Source organism: Hypanus sabinus, chromosome 1 (genome assembly GCF_030144855.1).
Source record: "Hypanus sabinus isolate sHypSab1 chromosome 1, sHypSab1.hap1, whole genome shotgun sequence".
In the NCBI taxonomy this organism is placed as follows: Eukaryota; Metazoa; Chordata; class Chondrichthyes; order Myliobatiformes; family Dasyatidae; genus Hypanus; species Hypanus sabinus.
Genome location: NC_082706.1, coordinates 51,527,490 through 51,552,697, shown reverse-complemented (window position 1 = coordinate 51,552,697; position 25,208 = coordinate 51,527,490). Strand labels below are relative to the sequence as shown.

General features: G+C 43.0%; 1 protein-coding gene across 1 annotated transcript in view; it reads left to right on the top strand.

The window, feature by feature from the left end:
* The window catches only part of LOC132395702 (interferon-induced protein 44-like), a 36,426-nt gene extending 12,315 nt beyond the window's left edge, over window positions 1-24,111 (top strand). Inside the window, exons 5-7 of the mRNA XM_059972655.1 lie at window positions 10,871-11,033; window positions 11,117-11,214; window positions 23,657-24,111. Of these exons, the coding sequence (XP_059828638.1) occupies window positions 10,871-11,033; window positions 11,117-11,214; window positions 23,657-23,821 (426 nt within the window). The 3' untranslated portion in view covers window positions 23,822-24,111. The remainder of the gene's footprint in view (window positions 1-10,870; window positions 11,034-11,116; window positions 11,215-23,656) is intronic.
* The last annotated feature ends 1,097 nt before the right edge of the window (window positions 24,112-25,208 follow it).

Sequence of the window (25,208 nt, the reverse complement as noted above, 5' to 3'; positions counted from 1 at the left end):
GGGGAGGGGATAAGCATGAAAGAACTGTAGGGATAAAGAAGCAGAAAGTTGAAAGGGGAGAGAGGCAGAGTGGGAAGAAATATAGTCAAGATCCCCATATTGACTCCCATGACTATACCTCTTCCCACCTTGCCCAATGCAAAAATGCCATTCCCTATTCCTAGTTCCTTTGTCTCCGCTGCATCTGCTCCCAGGATGAGGCTTTCCGTTCCAGGACTTCTCAAATGTCCTCTTTCTTTCAGGATTGTGGTTTCCCTTCTGGCGTCATCAAAGATGCCCTCACCCGCATCTCCTCCACTTCCCGTACTTCAGCCCTTAACCCATCCTCCCATTACCACAACAGGGAGAGGGTTCCTCTTGTCCTCACCTACCACCCCACCAGCCTCCGGATCCAGCATATTATCCTCTGCAACTTCCGCCACCTTCAACAGGACCCCACCACCAAGCACATCTTTCCCTCCCTACCCCTCTCAGCTTTTCACAGGGATCGTTCCCTCCATGACTACCTGGTCCACACGTCCCTCCCCACAGACCTTCCACCCGGCACTTATCCCTGTAAGCGCAAATGCTACACCTGTCCCCACACCTCCCCCATTACCACCATTCCGGGCCCCAGACAGTCCTTCCAAGTGAGGCAACACTTCACCTGTGAGTCTGCTGGAATTGTCTATCGCATCCGGTGCTCTGGGTGCGGCCTTCTCTACATCGGCGAGACCCGACGCAGATTGGGGGACCGCTTCGTCGAGCACCTCCGCTCCGTCTGTCACAATAGACAGGACCTCCCAGTTCAACTGTGCCTCTCATTCCCATCTAGATATGTCCATACATGGCCTCCTCTACTGCCATGATGAGGCCAAACTCAGGTTGGAGGAGCAACACCTCATCTACCATCTGGGTAGCCTCCAGCCTTGTGGTATGAACATTGAATTCTCCAATTTCCAGTAATTCCCTTCCCCTCCCCCTTCCCCTCTGCCAGGTCCCTTTCTGCCTCTCTCCCCTTTCAACTTTCTGCTTCTTTATCTCTACAGTTCTTTCATGCTTATCCCCTCCCCTCCCCCCTTTATCTTTCCTCTGATCGGTTTTCCACCTGACGCCTCTAGGCCCTTCCCCCTCCCCAATCTCTATTACTGGGCTTTGGCTCTCTCATCCCCCCCACCCCCATTCCTGATGAAGGGTCTCGGGCCGAAATGTTGGCTGCTCTTTTCTCAAGGATGCTGCCTGACCTGCTGAGTTCTTCCAGCATTGTGTATATATTGTAGAGGATGAATTAACTAGTTGAAGAATTTTTTTCCCATTTCTCAATAGGAATGGTAAACTTAAGTTCCCTTTCCCAAACATTCTTAATTTTATAAGAAACCTCTGAACATATTGTCATAATTATATTGTAAACCTTTGCTATTACACCTTTCTGAAAAGGATTTAGTTCTAGAATTTTCTTCAAAATACCCATAGAATCCAGGTTTGGAAAGGTAGGAAGTACAGTGTTTAAAAAGTTCCTAATCTGTAAATATCAAAAAAAAATGGGATCTAGGCAAATTATATTTATTGGATAATTGTTCAAAAGACATAAAACAATTATCCAAAAATAAATCAGAAATTCGGAGTATACCTTTAGTCTTCCAAGCTAAATAGGCTTGGTCCATAGTAGAGGGATGAAAAAAGAAATTAGATACAATAGGAATTGGTAAAACAAATAGATTCAACCCAAAGAATTTCCAAAATTGAAACCATATGTGTAGAGTGTATTTAACTATCGGATTGTCAATTTGTTTTTGCAATTTAGAAAAAACAAAAGGAAGAGAAGTCCCTAAGATAGAACCCAGTGAAAACCCTTGTATAGATTTAATTTCCAATTTACTCAATGATGGCTAGGAGATTAATCCAAATCCCATAACCAACATTTCAAATATTGGATATTAATTGCCCAGTAATAAAATCTAAAATTTGGCAATGCCAATCCACCTTCTTTTTTTGACTTCTGTAAATATCTTTTACCTAACCTAGGATTTTTATTCTGCCATGTATAAGAAGAAATTTTTGATTCAACATTATCAAGAAAGGATTTTGGAATAAAAATTGGTACCGCTTGAAATATATATAAGATGTTAGGTAAAATAATCATCTTAATAGCATTGATCCAACCTATCAATGATAGAGACAGTGGTGACCATTTAGTAAACAGACATTTAATCTGATCAATTAAATGTAAGAAATTAGCCTTAAATAAATCCTTATGTTTTTTTTGTAATTTTAATCCCTAAGTATGTAAAGTGATCAGTAACTAATCTAAAAGGTAAATTTCCATAAATTGGAACCTGCATATTTAGGGGGAACAGTTCACTCTTATTAAGATTTAATTTGTAACCAGAAAAATTACTAAACTGAGCCAACAGTGATATAACTGCAAGAATGGATTTCTCTGGATCAGATATATATAATAACAAGTCGTCTGCGTATGATGATAACTTATGTATATCCATCCCACGAGTAATGCCAAAAATATTAGGTGATTCTCTAATAGTGTTACGTATCCCATAACTGGATAACTTACCAGCAAAGATAGAGAGGTCTGTTGAAGTCTGTTGTCACTATTTTCAAACGTTTTATTCGTAAAGGGACACAAAAGTAGGGTTAATACATACATTCAGATAGGGCACATTGTCAACACTCAATCTAAAGCGCGGGTATATTATTAATCATCATTATTAAGTGAGCTCTGCTGATGTTTAGGGGTTAATAGATTGTCCATTGGAAATATAAAAGTCACTCAGAAGGCTGTCGGCCTCAGCCCTTTGAAAATCGCTGGGTTTCACGTGGGGCGACCGAGAGAGAGAGATTGGGGGAGAAGAGAAAGAACTTGCCGAGTCTTGATGAATCTTCCGTGAAATCGGGGGAGCGTTGGTTTCCTCTCCCCGATGTTAGTTAAAAGCGGTTTTCTGTGATTCCAGCCACAAATTCCAATCCCGGAATCTAAAGCACGTGGCTTCCTTCAGAATGGCATCCCGCTGCTGCGGGATCGCTCTCTCGTGTCTTCTGGGTGCATCTGAGGGGCTGTCCCCCTGAGACTCTCCTTTATACTTGCTCACGGGGTCGCAGGTATCAATCAGGTTGGGATGATGCAATCTCTCTCTCAACCAGCCCACCTTGCCCAAGGGCTTTTCACGTGGTCTCCATGAGACAATAGTCACTGTTGTCTTTATTCTGTATCTCTGGTGGTACCTGCAATTTGGCACGTCTCTCTCTCTCTCTCCGACTGGGTCTACTGACCCCCCCTCCCCCTTTCGACGGGTGCTCTTGCGATTCTCACAAAGGAGAGGGCTGGGATCATAACAATAGCAATTGCCAAAGGTTCTAAGGCAATATCGAATAGTAATGGACTGAGAGGACAACCTTGCCTGGTACCCCGAAATAAGCGAAAAAAGGGAGATCTTTGGTTGTTAGTAAAAACCAAGGCTACTGGAGTATGATATATCAATTTAATCCAGGATATAAATGTTGAACTGAAGTAAAATTTCTCAAGCACAGTAAATAAATATGGCCATTCAACTCTATCAAATGCTTTCTCGGCATCTAATGAAATGGCATATTCTGGGGTGCTATGTGAAGGAGTATAAACAATATTCATTAATCTACTAATATTAAAAAAAGAATAACTGTTTTTAATAAATCCAGTTTGATCCTCAGAGATATTTTGAGGTAATACCTTCTCCAACCTGGTCTCCAGTATCTTGGAAAAGATCTTAGAATCTACATTCAACAGGGATATCGATTTATAGGATGCACAATCAGTAGGATTTTTTTTAGAATTAAAGAAATAGCTCTATAAAAATATTGTGGTAGTTTATCTATTCTAATTGCTTCTTCAAAAACCCTACATAACCAAGGAGAAAGAGTAGAAGAAAAAAAAAACTTGAAAAATTCAAATCTATACCCATCTGGACCTGGTGCTTTTCCGGAATTCATTGAGGAAATAACACCCTTTAATTTCTGCATACATAATAGGAGTTTCTAATATTAAATGTTCTTCAGGTGATAATTTTGGAAAATTCAATTTCCCTAAAAATCATGCATGGTACTGAGATCATGAGGAAATTCAGAGTGATACAGAGAAGTATAAAAACCTTGAAAAGATTTGTTTATCTCATCATGGTTGACTTTAAATTCATCATTCTGTTTACGGATCTTAATAATTTGATGTTTAACTGAAGCAGTCTTCAATTGGTTAGCTAACAATTTTCCTAATTTATCATTGTGTATATAGAATTCACTTATAGTTTTCATTAATTGATATTTGATCGAGGATGTAAGTAATAAACTGTGTTCCATTTGAAGCTCAACTCTTTGTTTTTAAAGCTCCTTACTAGGTGTGATAGAATATTTCTTTTCAATTTCTTTGATCTTTTCAACCAATAGAAGTTTCATTCTTAATAAGTTTTCTCAAACCAACAGAATAGGAGATAATCTGTCCACATATATATGCTTTAAAAGTGTCCCAAAGTGTTCCGCAGGAAATTTCACCTGTAGTATTAGTTGAAAAGAAGAAATCAATCTATTCCTTCACAAATTTAATGACATCTGGATCTTAAAGCAAAGTAGAATCAAATCGCTATTGTCTAATACTAGGCTCTTTGTCCATTAATTTAATAAAAAGTTTCATCGGAGCATGAACAGAGATGACTATAATGTCATAATTACAACCAATTACCATGGAATAAAATGAGAGTCAATGAAAAAGTAGTCAATTCTGGAGTAAGAATGATAAACATGTGAGAAAAATGAAAACTCTTTATCCTTAGGGTGTAGAAATGTCCAAATATCTAAAATTCCAGAAACAGTCAAAAAAGAATTAATAAAAACAGCCGACTTATTTGTTAAAGTCTGAATGGATATAGTTCTATCCAGCAAAGGATTTAAACAATTAAAGTCACTGCCCATTATCAACATATATTCATTTAGATTTGGTAGAGAAGTAAATAAAGACTTAAAAAAATCAGGATAGTCCACATTTGGAGCATAAACATTAACCATAGCAACATTATTAAAAAGTAACCCAGTAATAAACAAAAGTCTACCATTCGGATCCGAAATAATATCGTGTTGAACAAATGTAATAGAGGAGTCAATAAAAATTGAAACTCCTTTTACTTTGGCATTCAAGTTTGAATGGTACTGTTTTTCCTTCCAAAACCTAAAAAAATGTTGATTGTCCTCTTTCCTCCCATGAGTTTCTTGTGCAAAAATAATATGCATGTTCAGTCTTTAAAAATCTTTTTCCGTTTAATCGGATGGTTTAAGCCATTAGTATCCCAAGAGACAAAATTAGTGGTCTGAACCATATTTCTAGAATCAACCCTTTGGTATATAAATAGTTAACCAAAGTGTGAACTCATGATCCCGGAAGAGGAATAAAAATACAGGGAGGAACTGGAAGTGGTGACACGGTGGACATTTTAGTAGTTTTAAATCAGCTCAAATTATAAAACTGGTAATACTAATGAAAAAACTAATAGAAAAGAACCTCCCGCTCTCCACCAACAAAAAAACCAACCTGAGCCTAAAGGAGGCCAGAAAAAGGAAGAATAACAATAAATCTACCCCCGTGTCTCCAGAAGGCAGTTCCAAATATATAAGATTAAAAAAAAGATCCACCCAAAATCTGAAAAAATAATTAGACACTATAGTAAAACAGACTTCTGAATAAAGCTGCTAAAAAAAACGAAGAGAATATAAACATTAGTACCTGTTATAAATTGGGTGAAAACCTGAACAATTAAGAATAAGGTTATAATTTTAAAAAGGCATTATGTGAAGAAGAAGGCAAAAACAGATGGTGAGGTAAAAAAACAAAGGGTGTTTTAGAAAAAGGAGAACAGACCGCCATCTTAATTAAATGAAAAATGAGGAAAACAAGATATATATTAAAAACATTAAAAAATTCACCATCAAAAGACTAATAATAATGTCCAGAAAAATAAAATGAAATGGTTAAAATAAGTAAATTAAAAAGGTTAATACAACAGCAAAGAAAAACTTTAATTGAAATATAAAATATGAATTAAACTTACATTAGTGTCCAGAAACAAAAATCTTAAACTTAAAAAGATCAGACTTCATAAAAAGATTATGAACTTTAAAGGAATAGGAACAAACATAGCCGGTGTTGCAAAAGCCATACATTTATTAGAGGCAAGAGTCTGAAGCAGTAGGATAATGCTCATCCAGGAAACTTCGAGTTTCAGATGTGGAGAGAAAAATACTCTGTCGTGCATCCAAAGGCGAGATTCTAAGTCTCGCAGGGTATAAAAGCGTTGGTTTAAGCTGCTTTTTCTCGTTATATTCTGACATCAGAGATTTAAAAGCGAGCCGTGCCTTCATCACTTCTGGACTGTAATCTTCCACAAGATGGAAATGGAAATCTTGAAAATTAAGATTACACCTAAATCACACCTAATTGATGAGCAGTGCGAAAGAGATGCTCCTTAACATGCATATAGTGAAATCAAATAATTAGAACTCATGGTTTAGATGAAGAAATCGGTGATCGGCACATAGCTCTGTGGGCACGATCCAGTAATGGAGGATTCTCTGGGAATTCAGAAAGGAACGCATCATTTAAAAGTTGAGCAAAAAACTTTGAGGGGTCCCCTTGTTCGATGCCTTCAGGGAGACCAAGTATACGTAAGTTCTGTCTTCAAGATCGATTTTCAAAATCAAAGCTCTTAGCTTTAAGTGTTTCCAGCTGTTTAATCATCGAAGATAATTTCTGTTCCAATTTCTCAATTTTCAAATCTCTCTTCCGAGCATCCTCTTGCAGAGTTGCAATTAAAGTTTGATGCTGTTTAACTTCATGACCAATCATATCCAGAGAATCCTGAAAGGACTTTAAAACTTCTTTAAAACTTTGTCATTGTTCTTCAAAATTTTCATTAAAAAGATCCAACAAGGTATCATAAGTCAATTCGGTACGCTTGGGTTCAGGCTTTTTTTTCTTTCAGTTGCCATTGGTATCTTTCCCAGTCTCTCGTCCTTGCAGTCTTAAAGCCATTTCTGTACTCATTTCTTCAAGATTCACAGTGCAAACTCAAAGATAAGTCCAAAAAAGTAATAAAAATCTTCTAGTGCAGGTAAAAATAGGTTAAATAAGGGTGATCATGGGTTAAAAAAGTAAAGGTAAAGGAGCGAATCCAAAGCTGTACTCACTCCATGAGTGCCCACTGGTGACCTGAGAGGATATTTCATTGAGTTATAGAAATTATGAGGGGTATAGATCGGGTAAATGCAAGCAGGCTTTGTCCACTGAGGTTGGGTGGGACTGCAACCAGAGGTCATGAGTTAAGAGTGAAAGGTGAAAAGTGAAGGGGAACATCGAGGGAAACTTCTTCACTTACAGAGTCATGAGTGTGAGGAACAAGCTGCCAGCATGTAGTGAATGTGAGCTCGATTTCAACATTTCAGAGAGGTTTGGATAGGCACATGGATGGTAGGGATATAGAGGGATTCCAGATTTTAGTGTTTTAAAATAAGTGCTAACATCACATTTGTCCTCCTCACCACTGACTCAATCCGCAAGTTATCTTTCAGGGAGCCCTGCACCAACACTCCCAGTACTTTATCACCTCAGATTTTTAAATTTTGTCCACCATTAGAAAATAGTCTGCTCTTTTATTCCTTCTACCTGTGTGCATGATCATACACTTCACAACACTACATTCCATCTGCCACTTCTCTGCCCATTCTTTTAATCTGTCTAAAGCTTCATCAGTCTTTCTAATCCCTCCACACTACCTGCCCCTCCAACTAGTGTTGTATCACCAGCAGACTTGACCACAAAGCCATGACTTCCATCATCCAAATCATTCCCATCCAATATAAAATGAAGTGATCTTAACCAGTAGTCACCCGCAGGCAACTATTCTCACTCTTTGACTCCTGACATTCAGCCAATCCAATATCCATGTTAGTATCTTTCCTGTCAGAGCATAGGCTCTTATCTTACTAAGCAGTATCATGTGAGCCAACTTGCCAATATACTTCAGAAAATCCAAGTACACAGCACCCACTAATGTTGTCTATCCTGCTTGTTATTTCTTCAAAGAATTACAACAGTTTTGTCAGGAAAGATTTTCCTCAAGGAAACTGAGCTGACTTCAGCTTATTTTAATATATGCCTCTTGAGATCTGAGATCTCATCTTTAATAATGGATTCTTCCCAACCACTGAGATTGGGCTAACTGGTGTATAGCTCCCTTTGTTCTGCCTCCCTCCCTTCTGGGAAGAGTGGGGCGACAGGTGTAGTTTACAGTCCTCCAGTTCCATGCTAGAATCTAGTGATCCTCGAAAGATCATTACGAAAGTCTCCACAATCTCTTCAGCCACCTCTTTCCAAACCCTGGGGTGTCGTCCATCTGGACCAGATGACTTATCTACCTTCAGACCTTTCAGCATCCAAAGCACCTTCTCGCTAGTAAAAGCAACTGTACTCACTTCTGTCCCCGGCACTGTTGAACTTCCAGCAATACTGCTAGTGTCTTCCACATTGAAGACTGATGTGAAATACTTTATCAGTTCACCTTCCACATCAGTCCCCTATTACTACCACTTCAGCATCATTTTCCCAAGGGTCCAATATCTACTCTTTCTTACTCTTTATATAGCAGAAAAATCATTTGGAGGCAGAGTTTAAGGGTCAGCACAACATTGTGGGCCGAATGGCCTGTACAGTGCTGCTTTGTTCTTTTGCATCCTCGTTGATATTATTGGGAAGCTTACCTTCATATTTTATCTTTTCCCTAACCCACCTGGACTAAAAAGACACGTACGTTTGAATGTTGTTCATAGACTTCGGTTCAGCATTCAACACAATCATCCCTCAGAAACTGGAATTGGAAAGCTGAGCCTACTGGGTCTGGACACCTCCCTCTGCAACTGGATCCTAGACTTCCTGACTGGGAGACCTCAGTCAGTCCGGATTGGGAGCTGCATCTCCAACACCATCACACTGAGCACGGGAGACCACCAGGGCTGTGTGCTCAGTCCACTGCTGTTCACTCTGCTGACCCACGACTGTGCTGCAACACACAGCTCAAACCACATCATCAAGTTTGCCAATGACACGACTTGTCTCATCAGCAAGAACGACGAGTCAGCATACAGAGAAGAGATGCAGCGGCTAATGGACTGGTGCAGAGCCAACAACCTATCTCTTAATGTGAACAAGACAAAAGAGATGGTTGTTGACTTCAGGAGGGCACGAAGTGACCACTCTCTGCTGAACATCGACGGCTCCTCGGTAGAGATCATTAAGAGCACCAAATTTCTTGGTGTTCACCTGGTGGAGAATCTCACCTGGTCCCTCAACACCAGCTCCATAGCAAAGAAAGCCCAGCAGCATCTCTACTTTTTGCGAAGGCTGAGGAAAGTCCATCTCCCACCCTCCATCCTCATCACATTCTACAGAGGTTGTATTGAGAGCATCCTGAGCAGCTGCATCACTGCCTGGTTTGGAAATTGCACTACCTTGTATTGCAAGATCCTGCAGAGGATAGTGAGGTCAGCTGAGAAAATCATTGGGGTCTCTCTTCCCGCCATTACAGACATTTACGCTACATGCTGCATCTGCAAAGCAAGCAGCATTATGAAGGACCCCACACACCCCTCATACAAACTCTTCTCCCTCCTGCCATCTGGGAAAAGGCACTAAAGCATTCGGGCTCTCATGACCAGACTATGTAACAGTTTCTTCCCCCAAGCCATCAGACTCCTCAATACCCACAGTCTGGACTGACACCAACTTATTGCCCTCGACTGTGCCTATTGACTTGCTTATTATTTATTGTATTGCCTGCACTGTTTTGTGCACTTTATGCAGTCCTGGATAGGTTCTGTAGTCTAGTGTAGTTTTCTTCTGTGTTGTTTTTACGTAGTTCAGTGTAGCTTTTGTATTGTTTCATGTAGCACCATGGTCCTGAAAAACGTCTCGTTTTTACTGTATACTGTACCTGCAGTTACAGTCGAAATGACAATAAGAAGTGACCTGACTTTTCTTATGGCTTTTTTAGTTGCATTTGGCTATTTTTCAAGAGAGTCTCAATCTTCTGTCTTCCAACTAATATGCCCTAACTTTTGCTTTTTTGTTGTCTTTGATTTCCTTTTGTCAGTATGGCTGTGTCATCCTGCCTTTAGAATAATTCTTTGCTATGTATCAATCTTGTGCCTTCTGAAATACTCCTAAAAAAAACTCCAGGCATTGCAGTTCTGCTGTCATCCCTGGTAGTGCCTCCCCTCCAACCAGCTCCTCTCATACCTCCAGAGTTCCTTTACTCCAAAGTACAACTGACTTTAGCTGTTCCCTTACAAATTGCAGAGTGAATTCAATCATTTTATGATCGCTGCCTCTATGTATGACTCTATTATGTTTCAAACTGATTAACGATCTGTATTGTACTGCATTCTGAAACTTTCATTCACACAGAAGCTTCTGATTCACCTGTAAGCCTTGCTGTTGTGCCCTGACATTTAGAACAACATTATTGACACATTAGACAGAACCAGCGCCTGAGTACTGAGAAGCTGAGAGAGAATTCCGAAACAGCTCTTGAGACAGAGTGGACCCACAGTGAAAAGAACTGCAGAGTAAGAGTGAACTGGAGAGAGCAACATTCCCAGCTGACAGGGACAGAGAGACCCCACCAATCCATAAGCAGGAGTGAGGTTGGGGCCCAATGGATCTCAGCAGATCAGTGGCCCTGATCACTGGGCTTTGTCTGATGAGCCTGGTCTCTCCAGTCAGAGTTCAACTCAGTGCTGAGTGAGTGTGAACATCAGTGTTCTTGCTGCCTCTCTGTAACCAGTTCTTCATTGTCTCACACAGTTGCACAGTTTCAACCCTGACTCAGATATTTCCACCTATCCCGTTATTCCGGAAAATGTAATTCATGGAGTCGCATTCATATTTGACATCAACACCATGGACAGCATCAGTGATGATAAAATGACAGAGTTTCAGGAGTTACAGACGATCGTGGCACAGAAGTGTAAGTGCTTTATTTTGGTCTGAATAACCATTGTCACAATGTTGCAGCTTCATATTGATATCTGGATCATCTCTCTTTTCCAGATGTTCACAGGGTTGTGATTGGGACCAAGTTTGAAAAATTAGGGTTACCAGAAAAATACAATGCATGGATTTATGAATTCAAGCCACTGCAGCAGAAGGTAATAATCAGTAGAATCAGGAGCAGTGATATCAGTACAATGATTTTACAGTGTACCGGTACCCCTGTGTGGGGTTGCACACACATCCACTGTCTATTGTCCATCCTTGATCAACCTCGGGCAGGTAACAGTGAACCACCATTTCCATGTCATTATAATTAATGACCTCAGGCGGTCATCAGACACTCAGTCAGTGATGTGCATTCGTGTTCAACCTTTGAAGTCAATTTATTATCAAAGAATATTTTTGTCACCACGTACAACCACAAGATTCATTTTCTTGCAGGCATACACAATAAGTCCATAATAGAATAATAACCAAGAGAACACGGTGACCTGCCCAGTTGCACTGACACCCACAGTGATGAAGAGTTTAGAGAAACATAGAAAACCGACAGCACAATACAGGCCCTTCGGCCCACAAAGTTGTGCTGAACGTGTCCCTAGCTTAGAAATTACTAGGTTTACCTATAGCCCTCTATTTTACTAAGCTCTATGTACTTATCTAAAAGCCTCTTAAAAGACCCTAATGTATCCACCTCCACCACCATTGCCAGCAGTCCATTCCATGCACTCACCACTCTCTGAGAAAAATCTTACCCCTGACATCTCCCCCATACCTACTCCCCAGCACCTTAAACCTGTGTCCTCTTGTGGTAACCATTTCAACCCTGGGAAAAAGCCTCTGGCTATACACATAATCAATGCCTCTCATCATCTTATACACCTCTAACAGGTCACCTCATCTTCCTTTGCTCCAAGGAGAAAAGGCCGAGTTCAGTCAACCTATTCTCATAAGGCATGCTCCCCATTCCAGGCAACCTCCTAGTAAATCTCCTCTGCACCCTTTCTATGGCTTCCACATCCTTCCTGTAGTGAGGCGACCAGAACGGAGCACAATACTCCAAGTGGGGTCTGACCAGGGTCCTATATAGCTGCAACATTACCTCTGGGTTCCTAAATTCAATTCCACAATTGCTGAAGGACAATACTCCGTACACCTTCTTAACCACAGAGTCAACCTGCGCAGTTGCTTTGAGCGTCCTATGGACTCAGACCCCAAGATCCCTCTGATCCCTCTGATCCTCCACACTGCCAAGAGTCTTACCATTAATACTATATTCTGCAATCATATTTGACCTACCAAAATGAACCACTTCACGCTTATCTGGGTTGAACTGTCGCTTCTCAGCCCAGTTTTGTATCCTATCAATGTCCCGCTGTAACTTCTGACAGCCCTCCACACTATCCACAACACCTCCAACCTTTGTGTCATCAGCAAACCTACTAACCCATCCCTCCACTTCCTCATCCAGATCATTTATATAAATCACGAAGAGTAAGGGTCCCAGAACAGATCCTTGAGGCACTCCACTGGTGGCCGACCTCCATGAAGAATATGACCCCTCTACAACCACACATTGCCTTCTCTGGGCAAGCCAGTTCTGGATTCACAAAGCAATGTCCCCTTGGATCCCATGCCTCCTTACTTTCTCAGTAAGCCTTGCATGGGATATCTTGTCAAATGCCTTGCTGAAATCCATATGCACTACATCTACTGGTCTTCCTTCATCAACGTGTTTAATCATTTCCTCAAAAAATTCAATCAGGCTTGTAAGGCACAACCTGCCCTATACTTCTCCAGATGTTCATAAATCCTGCCTCTCAGGATATTCTCCATCAACTTACCAACCACTGAGGTAAGACTTACTGGTCTATAATTTCCTGGGCTATCTCTACTCCCTTTCTTGAATAAAGGAACAACATCCGCAACCCTCCAATCCTCGGGAACCTCTCCCGTCCCCATTTTGCCTGCTGGGTCCTCTGAAATGATAACACCAAGGAATTTAAAGTTGCTAACCATCTCTACGTCTGATCCTCTGATAAGAACTGGCTCATGGACCTCTGGTTTCCCTCTCCTGAGTCTACAGTCAGCTCCTTGGCCTTGCTGACATTGTGTGAGAGGTTGTTGTTATGACACCACTCAGCCAAATTTTCAATCTCCCTCCTGTATGCTAATTCATCACTATCATTGATACAGCCCACAACAGTGGTGTCAGAGTCTGGTGATAAAACATATCAGCTCCTGCCTGGGAGCTGGAGTGGATCCACTCCAATTTGCTGACTGGACCAACAGGTCTGCAGCCAATGACACCTCACTGGCTCTTCACACAACCCTGGAACATCTGGACAGGAAAGATACATACATCAGGATCCTCTTTATTGGCTGCAGCTCAGCGTTCAATACCATAATTCCCTCAAAACTAATCAATAATCTCAAAGACCTTGGCCTCTAAACTTCCTTGTGCCATTGGATTCTGGATTTCCTCACTTGTATACTTGTCATTTCAGATTGGCAACAACATCTCCATGATCTCATTAGCACTGGTACATCACAAGGCTGTATGCTTAGCCCCCTCCTTTACACCTATGACTGTGTGGCTAACACAGCTCCCACACCATATTCAAGTTTGCTGATGACACCACTGTTGTGGGCCGTATCAAATGAATGATGATGAATGGTGATGAATCAGCATACAGGAGGGAGATTGAAAATTTGGCTGAGTGGTGTCATAACAACAACCTCTCACTCAATGTCAGCAAGGCCAAGGAACTGATTGTAGACTCAGGAGAGGGAAACCAGAGGTCCATGAGCCAGTCCTTATCGGAGGATCAGACGTAGAGATGGTTAGCAACTTTAAATTCCTTGAGTTACCATTTCAGAGGACCCACCAGGTAAATACAATTGTGTAAAAAGTATGGCAGTGCCTCTACTTCCATAGGATCTTGTGGAGATTTGTCATGATGTCAAAGACTTTCAGAAACATCTATAGATGTGCAATGGAGAGTGTATTGACTGGCTACATCACAGCCTAGTATGGAAACACAAATTCCTCTTAATGGAATATCCCACAAAAGATGGATTCAGTCGAGTACATCACAGGTAAAGCCCTCCTAACCACTGAGCACATCGACAAGAAACACTGCTGTAGGATAACAGCATCCTTCATCAGCGGTCCTCACCAATATACATCCTAAAGTGCTTTTTCTTCACAGCCATGCACAAAAAAGGAGTGTCCCAAAGAATGAACGACAGGTGTTAGAACCCCAAAGTACTCTCAGCTCCCCCCTCCCACGCGTAAGCAGCAGTCGACAACAATCCCCCCTCCCCCCACCGGCAAAAAAAATCATCAGTGCCGTCACCGAGCACTCAAGCGTGAGCAAAGCAACAGTAAAGACACAGATTGCAGTTACCCCAGAGACTACATTGTTCACCCGGCATTCGACATACCACAGGCTCTCTCCCTAATAAGGGAGAAGGTGATGTCGCCGTTTCACAGCGAGCAGGGAGACATAACAAACAACTCTCTGGATTACGATGTTAAAAGTCTGCCACGTTGTTCTTTTTTGAACTCTGTGCCCAAAGATCAGGAGTCTCAGGGCACACAGCCACAGATATTCCGACTCCCTCTGATGACACCGACCCTTGATCCGCCCGTCTTCAGAGGCCCAAGATCCTAGGCTTCCAAAGCCGAGCCGAATCCTTAGGCCGAGCCCCTGGCAGCCGAACAACGGCCAACCCTGAAACCCCGAGAGCAGGTCCCATGCTCACAAAAAACCGTAGTCATCATGTAACTCCAGGCAACAACACTCACAAAATGTCAGTGGAACACAGCAGGCCAAGCAGCATCTATAGGGAGAAGCACTAAGAAAGATAGTAAGAGATTTGAAAGTAGTGGGGGGAAGGGGAAATGTGAAATGATAGGAGAAGACCGGAGGGGGTGGAATGAAGTTAGGAGCTGGAAAGGTGATTGGCGAAAGTGATATAGAGCTGGAGAAGGGAAAGGATCATGGGATGGGAGGCCTCAGGAGAAAGAAAGGGGGGGGAGCACCAGAGGGAGATGGAGAACAGGTAAACAACTAAGTATGTCAGGGATGGGGTAAGAAGGGGAGGAGGGGCATTAAAGGAAGTTAGAGAAGTCAATGTTCATGCCATCAGGTTGGAGGCTACCCAGCCAGTATATAAGGTGTTGTTCCTCCAACCTGAGTTTGGATTCATTTTGACAGTACAGGAGGCCATGGATAGACATATAAGAATGGGAATGGGACGTGGAATTAAAATGTGTGGCCAATGGGAGATCCTGCTTTTCTGGCGGACCGAGCGTAGGTGTTATTTAATCGGATCCATGTGTGCAATCGTCATTTCATTCTATTTAATACTGAACTCATTTCGGCATACCTTGACACAGCCTTATCCCCCCTTTTTTCATCACTTCCCACCTATGTTCATGACACTTCTTATGCTTTGAATTTTTTCAGTGATTTTAAGTTCCCTGGCTCCCACCGTCTTATTTTCATCATGGATGTCCAGTCCCTATATACCTCCATCCCCCACTGAGATGGTCTTGAATCTCTATGCTTTTTTTTAATTCCAGACCTAACCAATACTCCTCTACCACCACTCTCTTCCGTCTAGCAGAATTAGTTCTTACTGTCAATAATTTCTCCTTTGGCTCCTCCCACTTCCTCCAAACCAAGGGTGTAGTCATTGGCACCCGTATGGGTCCCAGTTATGCCTGCCTTTTTGTTGGTTTTGTGGAGCAGTCCATGTTCCAAGTCTATATATATCTGTCCCCCTCTTTTCCTTCGCTACATCGACGACTGCATTGGCGCTGCCTCCTGCACACATGCTGAGCTCGTCGACTTCATTAACTTTGCCTCCAACTTTCACCCTACCCTCAAATTTACCTGGTTCATTTCTGACATCTCCCTCCCCTTTCTTGATCTTTCTGTCTCCAGCTCTGGAAATGGCCTATCTACTGATATCTATTATAAGCCTACAGACTCTCACAACTACCTGGACTATTCCTCTTCCCACCCTGTCTCTTGCAAAAATGCTATCCCCTTCTCACAATTCCTCTGTCTCTGCCGCATCTGCTCTCAGGATGAGGCTTTTCATTCCAGGACGAAGGAGATGTCTTCCTTTTTTAAACAAAGGGGCTTCCCTTCGTCCACCATCAACTCTGCTCTCAAACGCATCTCTCCCATTTCCCACACATCTGCCCTCACCCCAACCACCCGCCACCTCACTCGGGATAGGGTTCCTCTTGTCCTTACCTACCACCTCCAGGTCCAATGTATAATTCTCCGCAACTTCCGCCACCTCCAACGGGATCCCACTACCAAACACATTTTTCCCTCCTCCCCCTTTCTGCCTTTCACAGGGATCACTCCCTATGCGACTCCCTTGTCCACTCATCCCCTCCATCCCTTCCCACTGATCTCCCTCCTGGCACTTATCCTTGTAAACGGAACAAGTGCTACACCTGCCCTTACACTTCCTCCCTCACCACCATTCAGGGCCCCAGACAGTCCTTCCAGGTGAGGCGACATTTCACCTGTGAGTCGGCTGGTGTGGTATACTGTGTCCGATGCTCCCGGTGTGGCCTTTTATATATTGGTGAGACCCGACGCAGACTGGGAGACCGTTTCACTGAACACCGACGCTCGGTCCGCCAGAAAAAGCAGGATCTCCCAGTGGCCACATTCCCATTCTGATATTTATATCCATGGCCTCCTCTACTGTCAAAGTGAAGCCACACTCTGGTTGGAGGAACAATACCTTATATACCGGCTGAGTAGCCTCCAACCTGATGGCATGAACATTGACTTCTCTAACTTCTGTTAATGCCCCTTCTCCCCTTCTTACCCCATTCCTGATATATTTAGTTGTTTGCCTGTCCTCCATCTCCCTCTGGTGTTCCCCTCCCCCTTTCTTTCTCCCTAGGCCTCCCGTCCCATGATCCTTTCCCTTCTCCAGCTCTGTATCACTTTCACCAACCACCTTTCCAGCTCTTAGCTTCATCCCACCCCCTCCGGTCTTCTCCTATCATTTTGCATTTCCCCCTCCCCCCCACTACTTTCAAATCTCTTACTATCTTTCCTTTCGGTTAGTCCTGACGAAGGGTCTCGGCCCGAAATGTCGACAGTGCTTCTCCCTATAGATGCTGCCTGGCCTGCTGTGTTCCACCAGCATTTTGTGTGTGTTGTTTGAATTTCCAGCATCTGCAGATTTCCTCGTGTTACTCCAGGTCAGGGTCTTCAAAAGAACCCTGAAAGGGAAACTAAAGATATTAAAAATGGAAGTAATGCTGTTTCTGAAGAAGCAAGCAAAGGAGTCGTCGTTTAGCACCATCAGCACTCCGCTCTGCCTTCTATAAGCCTTTCATACCAGGCTGTGAGACAGACAGTCAATTTACTCTCCACTACACATCCAGAGAAGTTTGTCAGAGTTTTAGATGTCATCCCAAATCTTTGTAACCTTCTAAGGAAGTGGAGGTGCTTCTGCTTTGTTCATAATTGCACTTATTTTTTAGGCCCAGAACGGGTCCTCTGAAATAGTAACACCAAGGAATTTAAAACTGCTGACTTCCTCCACCTCTGAATCCCCACTGAGGACTGGCTCATGGACCTCTGGGTTCCTCCTCCTGAAGTTACTGATCAGTTCCTTGTTATTGCTGACACTGGGGTGGGAAACACAGCATCCAATCTGTGCATAGCATGATCCCACTGACAGAGAGGTAGGAGGATGTCACTCAGCTCCTCTATCATGCTGCCCCTATCATTACAATTCAGTTGATCTGCCCTGGACCTCATCTACTTCTGTCCCAGTTCCCGGCACCATTGATCCCCAACCTTTTGGACACTTATTCAGTAGGCCGGTGACCAAAACTGCAAACAATACTCCAAATTAGGTTCCACCAACATCTTATATAACTTTAACACAGCATCCCAAATCTAGTATTCAGTACATTGATTTATGAAGGACAATGGGACAATGTGCCTAAAGCTGTCTTTTACAACTCCATCTATGTTTGATGCCACTTTCAAGGAACAATGTGTTTTTATTCTTAGATCCCTCTGCTCTACAGCTCAATGCCTTACCACGCACCATGTAAATCTTATCCTGGTTTGTCTTCCCAAAGTGCAAGACCTCACACTTGTCAGCATTAAATTCCATCTGCTAATCTTTTGCCCATTTTCCTGCTGATCCAGATCCTGCTGCAAGCTTTGATAGTCGTCTTCACTCTCCATTACACCACAATCCTGTTGTCACCTGAAAATTTGCTGATCCAGTTAACCACATTATTATCCAGCTCATTGATATAAATGGCAAGCAACAACAGACCAAGCCCTGATTCCTGTGGTTCACCGCTAGTCACAAGCCTCCAGTCAGAGGCAAACATCTACTACCACTCTCTAGCTTTTGTTACCTTATCTTGAATACCAAGCTCACACATGGGACCTTGTCAAATGCCTCGCTAAAGACCATGAGACAACATCCACTGCCAAGCCTTCATCCACTTTCCTGTTAACTACCTTGTAAAATTGGTTAGATATGACAGACATATCATGTACAAAGTCATGTTGACTATCACTAACCAGTCACTGTCTATCCAAATATTTACTATATATCTGGCCCCTTAGAATACCTTCCAATAACTTACCGACTACTGACGTCAGGCTCACCTGACTGTAATTTCCCAGCTCATTTTCAGAGGCTTTCTTAAACAACCGAACAGCGTTACCAATCCTCCAATACTCCAGCACTTCACCCTTGAAGGATATTTTAAATATCTTGGCTAGGGTATCTGCAATTTCTGCACAGGCGTCCCACAAGGTCACAGTGACCATCTGTCAGGCCCCAGGGATTTATCCACTATAATTTGTCACAAGGCAGCAAACACCTCGCCCTGTGTAATCTGTATTGGGCCCATGATCTCACTGCTGTTTTGCCTCTCTTCATAGACCCTGTGTCCGTCTCCCAAGTGTCAATGACTTGGATGTCAGAATTAATGGCTATGTTGCAAAGTTTGCTGATGATACAAAGATAGGTGGAGGGATCACTAGTTTTAGGAAGTAGAGAGGCTACAGAAGAACTCATGAGGAGAATGGGCAAAGAATACGGTGTTGGGAAGTGTATGGTTTTGCACTTTGGTAGAAGAAATAAAAGGGTAGGCTATTTTCTAAATGGAGAGGAAAATTCAAAAAAGAGACTTGGGAGTCCTTATGCAGTATTCCCTAAAGGATCATTTGGGGAAAATTTAGGGATGTATTAGCACAGACAGAGGATTGGTTAACTAATACAAAGCAGAGAGCTGGAATACATGGGTGTTACTCTGGTTGGCAACCAGCAGTGAGCGGTGTTGTGCAGGGGTCAGTGCTGGGCCCACTACTGTTCACGGTATACATTAACGATCTAGAAGAGGGGACCGAGTGTAGTGTATCTAAGTTTGCTGATGATAAATTGAGTGGAAAAGTAAATTGTGCAAAAGATACGGAGAGTCTGCAGAGAGATACAGATAGGTTAAGTGAGTGGGTAAAGGTCTGGCAGATTGAGTACAATGTTGGTAAATGCGAGGTCATCCACTGGAAGGAAAATTTAAAGAGCAGATTATTATTTAAATAGTAAAAATATTGCAGTATGCTGCCAAACAGAGGGACTTGGGAGTGCTGGTGCATGAATCACAAAAGGTTGGTTTGCAGGAGCAGCAGGCTACGAAGAAGGCAAACGGAATATTGGTCTTCATTGCTAGAGGGATTGAATTTAAGAACAGAGAGGTTATGCTGCAACTGTACATGGTACTGCTGTGGCTGCACCTGGAGTACTGCGTGTTGTTCTGGGTTTTGGAGTTGGTGCTGAGGAAGTTCACCAGGTTGATTCCAGAGATGAGGGGATTCAACATGAGAGACTGAGTCCCCTGGGACTGTACCCTTTGGAATTCAGAAGAATGAAAGGAGATCTCATGAAAAACATATAACATTATAAAAGGGATGGATAAGATAGAGGCAGGAAAGTTGTTTCCACTGGTAGGTGTGACTAGAACTAGGGGACATAGCTGTAAAATTCGGGGTGTAGATTTTGAACGGAGATGAGGAGTTACTGCTTTTCCCAAAGAGTGGTGAATCTGTGCAATTTTCTGCACAATGAAAAAGTGGATGATACCTCTGTAAATATATTTAAGGCAAGTTTGGATAGATCTTGTGCATAGTAGAGGAATTAAGGGTTATGGGGAAAAGGCAGGTAGGTGGAGATGAGTCCATGGTCAGATCAGCCATGATCTTATTGAATGGCGGAGCAGGCTCAACGGGCCAGATGACCAACTGCGGCTCCTATTTCTTATGTTCTTATCATTTGCAGGTTGAGTTTGTGGTCAGGAAGACAACTGCGATGCCAGTGTTCATTTCAAGGAGATGAGAACATAAAAGAAAAGGTGTAATGCTGAGGCTTTATAAACCACTGGTGAGGCCTCACTTGGAGCACTGTGAGCAGTTGTGGGTCACTTAGAAAGGATGTCCTGATACTGGAGGATTCAAAGCACGTTCACAAAAGTGATTCCAGGATTGAATGGCGTGTCATATGAAGTGTGTTTGATGGCTCTGGGCCTGTATTCACCAGAATTCAGAACAATGAGGGGTGACCTCATTGACACCTATCGAATGGTGACAGGATGTGGATGTGGAGGGTATGTTTGCTATGGTGAGTCCAGGACCAGAGGACATGGCCTCAGAATAGAGGGGCGACCCTTTTAGAATGGAGATCAGGAGGAATCCCTTTACCAGAGAGCGCTGAATCTGTGGAATTTGGTGCCACAGGTGGCTGTGGAGGCCATGTCTTTATGTATATTTAAGGCACAGTTGATAGATTTTTGGTTGCTCTAGACATGAAAGGACATGGGGAGAAGGCAGGAGTTTGGGGCTGAGGTGAAAAATGGGTAAGCCGTGATGAAATGCTGGATGGGCCAAGTGGCCTATTTCTGCTCTGATATCTTATGGTCTAGGTAAATACAGATGCAAAAAATCCATTAAGATCTGCTCCATCTCTTTCAGCTCTGATCTTCAAAGGAGCAATTTTGTTCCTTGCTGTCTTTGTGTTTGTAAAATATCTTCAAAAGCCCTAATGCCTTCTTTTAGCCCTGTTTTCTTTCTTAATTGTTCTCTTGAATTGCTGATACTCCTCAAATACCTAATTTGTTTAGTTAGGTGCTCCCGGTGGGGCCTCCTCTACATCAGTGAGACCTGACACAGATTGGGGGGCCACTTCATTGAGCTTCTCCGCTCCATCCGCCACAACAGACAGGATCTCCCAGTTGCCATCCACTTCAACTCTGCTTTACATTCCCATTCGGATATGTCCATACATGGCCTCCTCTACTGCCATGATGAGGCCAAACTCAGGTTGGAGGAGCAACACCTCATATACTGTCTGGGTAGTCTCCAACCCCTTGGTATGAACATTGAATTCTCCAACTTCCGGTAATTCCCTCCCTTCTCCCATCCCAGTTTCCTTCTGCCTCTCCTCCAGCTGCCTATCACCTATCCTCATGGTTCAACCTTCTACTACTCATAGTGCTTTCCCCTTACATTCCTTCTTCACCTTTCCTGCCTATCCCCTCCCTGCTTCCCCTCTCCCCTCCCTTGATCTTTCCCCTTACTGGTCTTTCACCTGGCACCTACCAGCCTTCTCCTTGTGCGTGTTAATTTGTTTTTACCTGCCTATACCTGCTATGCACCCCCTCCTTCTTAACCAGTGCCTCAATAGCTCTAAAAAATACAAGGAACTGTGCCAATCTCCACTTGCCAGGTTCTTCCAAAATTGGCCTTTCACCTATTTCGAATCTCAACCCAAGGAACAGACCTACCCTTCACCGTAATTAACTTGAAACAAATGGCATTATAATCACTAAATAGTTTTCACCTACACATACTTCTGTCACTTCCCTGTCTCATTCCCTGATAGGAGATCTAGTATCGCACACTCTCTACCTGGGATCTCTATGCACTGATTCAGGAAACTTTCCTGAACACACTCGAGGTATTCTATCCCATCCAGCCCATTAACAGCATGGGAATCCCAGTCAATATGTGGAAAGTTAACAGCACCTCATGTCCAGGGGTGCAGGTCTAGCCAGAGTGCACCCAGCACATCTTTAAGAAAAAAAGCTGAACTAAACAAGTTAATTAATTAGGGGCCACCCAGGGTGGTTTCAGTATCTCAGGAACTGCTGATCCCCTGGGATTTTTACACACAACCGACTCTGGAGTTTACAGGGAATGGTGCCAAAAACAAAAAAACATCCAGCGAGTGGCTGTTCTGTGAGTGAAAACATCTCGTTAAACACACTCGCTGGATGTTTTCTTTGTTTTTGGCACCATTCTTTGTAAACTCCAGAGTCTGTTGTGTGCAAAAATCCCGGGGATCAGCAGTTCCTGAAATACTCAAACCACCCTGGGCAGCACCTAATTAATTAGCTTGTTTAGTTCAGCTTCTTTCTTAAAGATGTGCCGGGTGCCTCCGGCTAGACCTGCATCCCTGCTCATAACACAACCTTATGTTTCTTATAACAGTCTGTGATCTCTCTAATTTGATCGTCTAAATCCTGCTGTCTATTATGTGATCTATAATGTAATCCCATTAACATGGTTATACATACCTGTCTTATTCCTCAGTTCCATCTATAAAGCCTCAGGAGACAAACTGTTCACTCTATCCTGTATAAGCCCTGCTGTGATATTTTCCCTGACTAGAATTGCCACACCATCCCTTTTACTCCCTCCCACTCTATCACATCTGAAGCAACAGAATTCCAGAACAGTGGGCTACCAGTCCTGCTGCTCTTGCAGCCAAGTCTCACTAATGTCTACAATGTCATAATTCCATGCCTTAAGCTCATCTGCCCTTCCTACAACACTCCCTACATTGAAATATACAAACTCAGAACATTAGTCCCACCATGGTCAACCTTTTGATTCCTGACCTTGTGTGTAGGCTCAGCAACGTCTTCCCCCACAACCACTCCACTATCTGTTCAGGCGCTCTGGTTCCCATCCTGTGTAGTTCTAGTTTAAACACCACCCCACCCCCCCCTTGCAGCACTAGCAAACAGTCCTGCTGGGATATTCATTCCACTCCAGTTCAGGTGCAAACCATCCCGTCTGTACAGGTCCCACCTTCCCTGGAAGAGAGTCCAATGATCCAATAATCTGAAACCCTCCTCCTCCTGCACCATCTCCTTAGCCATGTGTTAAACTCTATTACTCGGGCTTTACTTCATGCTGCCTCACTTTACTGATATTTTCTGCCCCCTCCTGCCACACTTTGTCAAATCCCCCCTCACTCCTCTGTGCCACCGCTCTCTCACTTCCTCTCAGTTATTTATCATTTTGCCCTTGGAACCCTTCCCTTTCTGTCTGGTCTGAAGTCTGGTCTACACAGTATTCATGTGATTCCCCAGGACACTGGCCACAACACAGTTCAGCTGAAGCCCATCCCAATGGAACAGCTCTCTCCGTCTCTGTTACTGCTACCATTGCCCATGAATCTGAAGCCTATGGAGTTTATAATTCCATTAATACCTTCTCTCCCCTTCCTTTCTCTCAGTTTGAGACGTTGGCAGAACGTACTGGGATGGAAAGGCGTTCCATGTTTGTGGTTTCGAATCAGTGGAGAGGTGAACAGATCGAGATGATAAGATGTATCCTGGCCCTGTATGTTCTGGATAATATGGTCAGAAACATTGACCGATTTCTCAATGCGGTGCAATGATCACAGCTGACCTTGTCCAGTGCTGAGAATCCAATCCAGTTTCAGAAGCGCAGACACTGCTGTGGGATTGATGCTTTTATTGTTTCCCTGTAGTCTTAGCATTCTTTATGCTTGTTTATATATTTGTACAATCACCTGTTTATCTGCAAACTTTTAGTAACCTGTTGTATTAGTAGTTCCATCCTTCTGTCGTTTCTTTTCCTGCAAAACTGAAGGGGGAATCAGTTAGTCTCTGCTGAAAGTGTTTCTCAAATAAACTGGCCCAGAGCACTTGGCAGAATAAAAGCAAACCATGTGTTCATGGTCCTTTGTTGCGGATGTCCACTGTTGGTCCACTGTTACAGATGGTCAGATTTATGGCCAGTCACTGTTACAACCAGACACTCATACAGATGGTCACAGTTACAGTGGTCAGAGCTACAGTCATTGTTACAGCAGGTCACTGGCACAGTTGGTCACTACTAAAGTAGGTCACAGTTGGAGCCAGTCACAGCCATTCCCTGTTACAACAGATCAAATTTACTGCTGGTCACAGTTACAGTCAATCACAGTTACAGCTGGTCACGGTTACAGATTATCACTATTACATCTGGTCATAGATAGAGCCAATCTCAGTTACGGATGGTCACTTTCAGAGCCAGTGACAGTAACAACTAGTCACAGCTACAGCCATTCATTGTTACAGCTGGTCAGTGTTACAGATTGTCACTATTACAGTCGGTCACAGTTACAGATGGCCACAGAGACAACTGGTCACAGTTACAGCTGATCACAATTACAATTGGTTGCTATTACAACCAGTCAGTCACAGCCAGTCACTGTTACAACCACTAATAGGTACAGATCATCACAGTTATAACCAGTCACAGGTACACACATTTATTGATAAAACAGGTGACAGTTACAGCTGGTAACAGTTGCAGCCAGTGACAATTACAAATAGTAACAGATAAAGATGATCACAGTTTACAGTCACTGTTACAGCTGGACAGAGTTACAGATGGTCACAGTTACACATGGTCACAGCTATAGATGATCACTTTTACAGCCAGTCATACTTACAGACATTTATTCAAATAGCCTGTCACAGTTATAGCTGGTCACTATGACAGCCAGTCACAGTTACAGCTGGTCACTATGACAGCCAGTCACAGTTACAGCTGGTCACTATGACAGCCTGTCACAGTTATAGCTGGTCACTATGACAGCCAGTCACAGTCAATGTTCCCTCTAATTAGTAATGTCCGGTGTGCACAAAAATCTTGTGCTGTGCAGTTTTTTGCCCAGTGAGAACAACATTTGCTCACCAAATTTTTAATTTTGTGTACTCACACTAAACATACGTAGCAGGACTACATCATTGCAAACTCCACATTGTCAATACTGT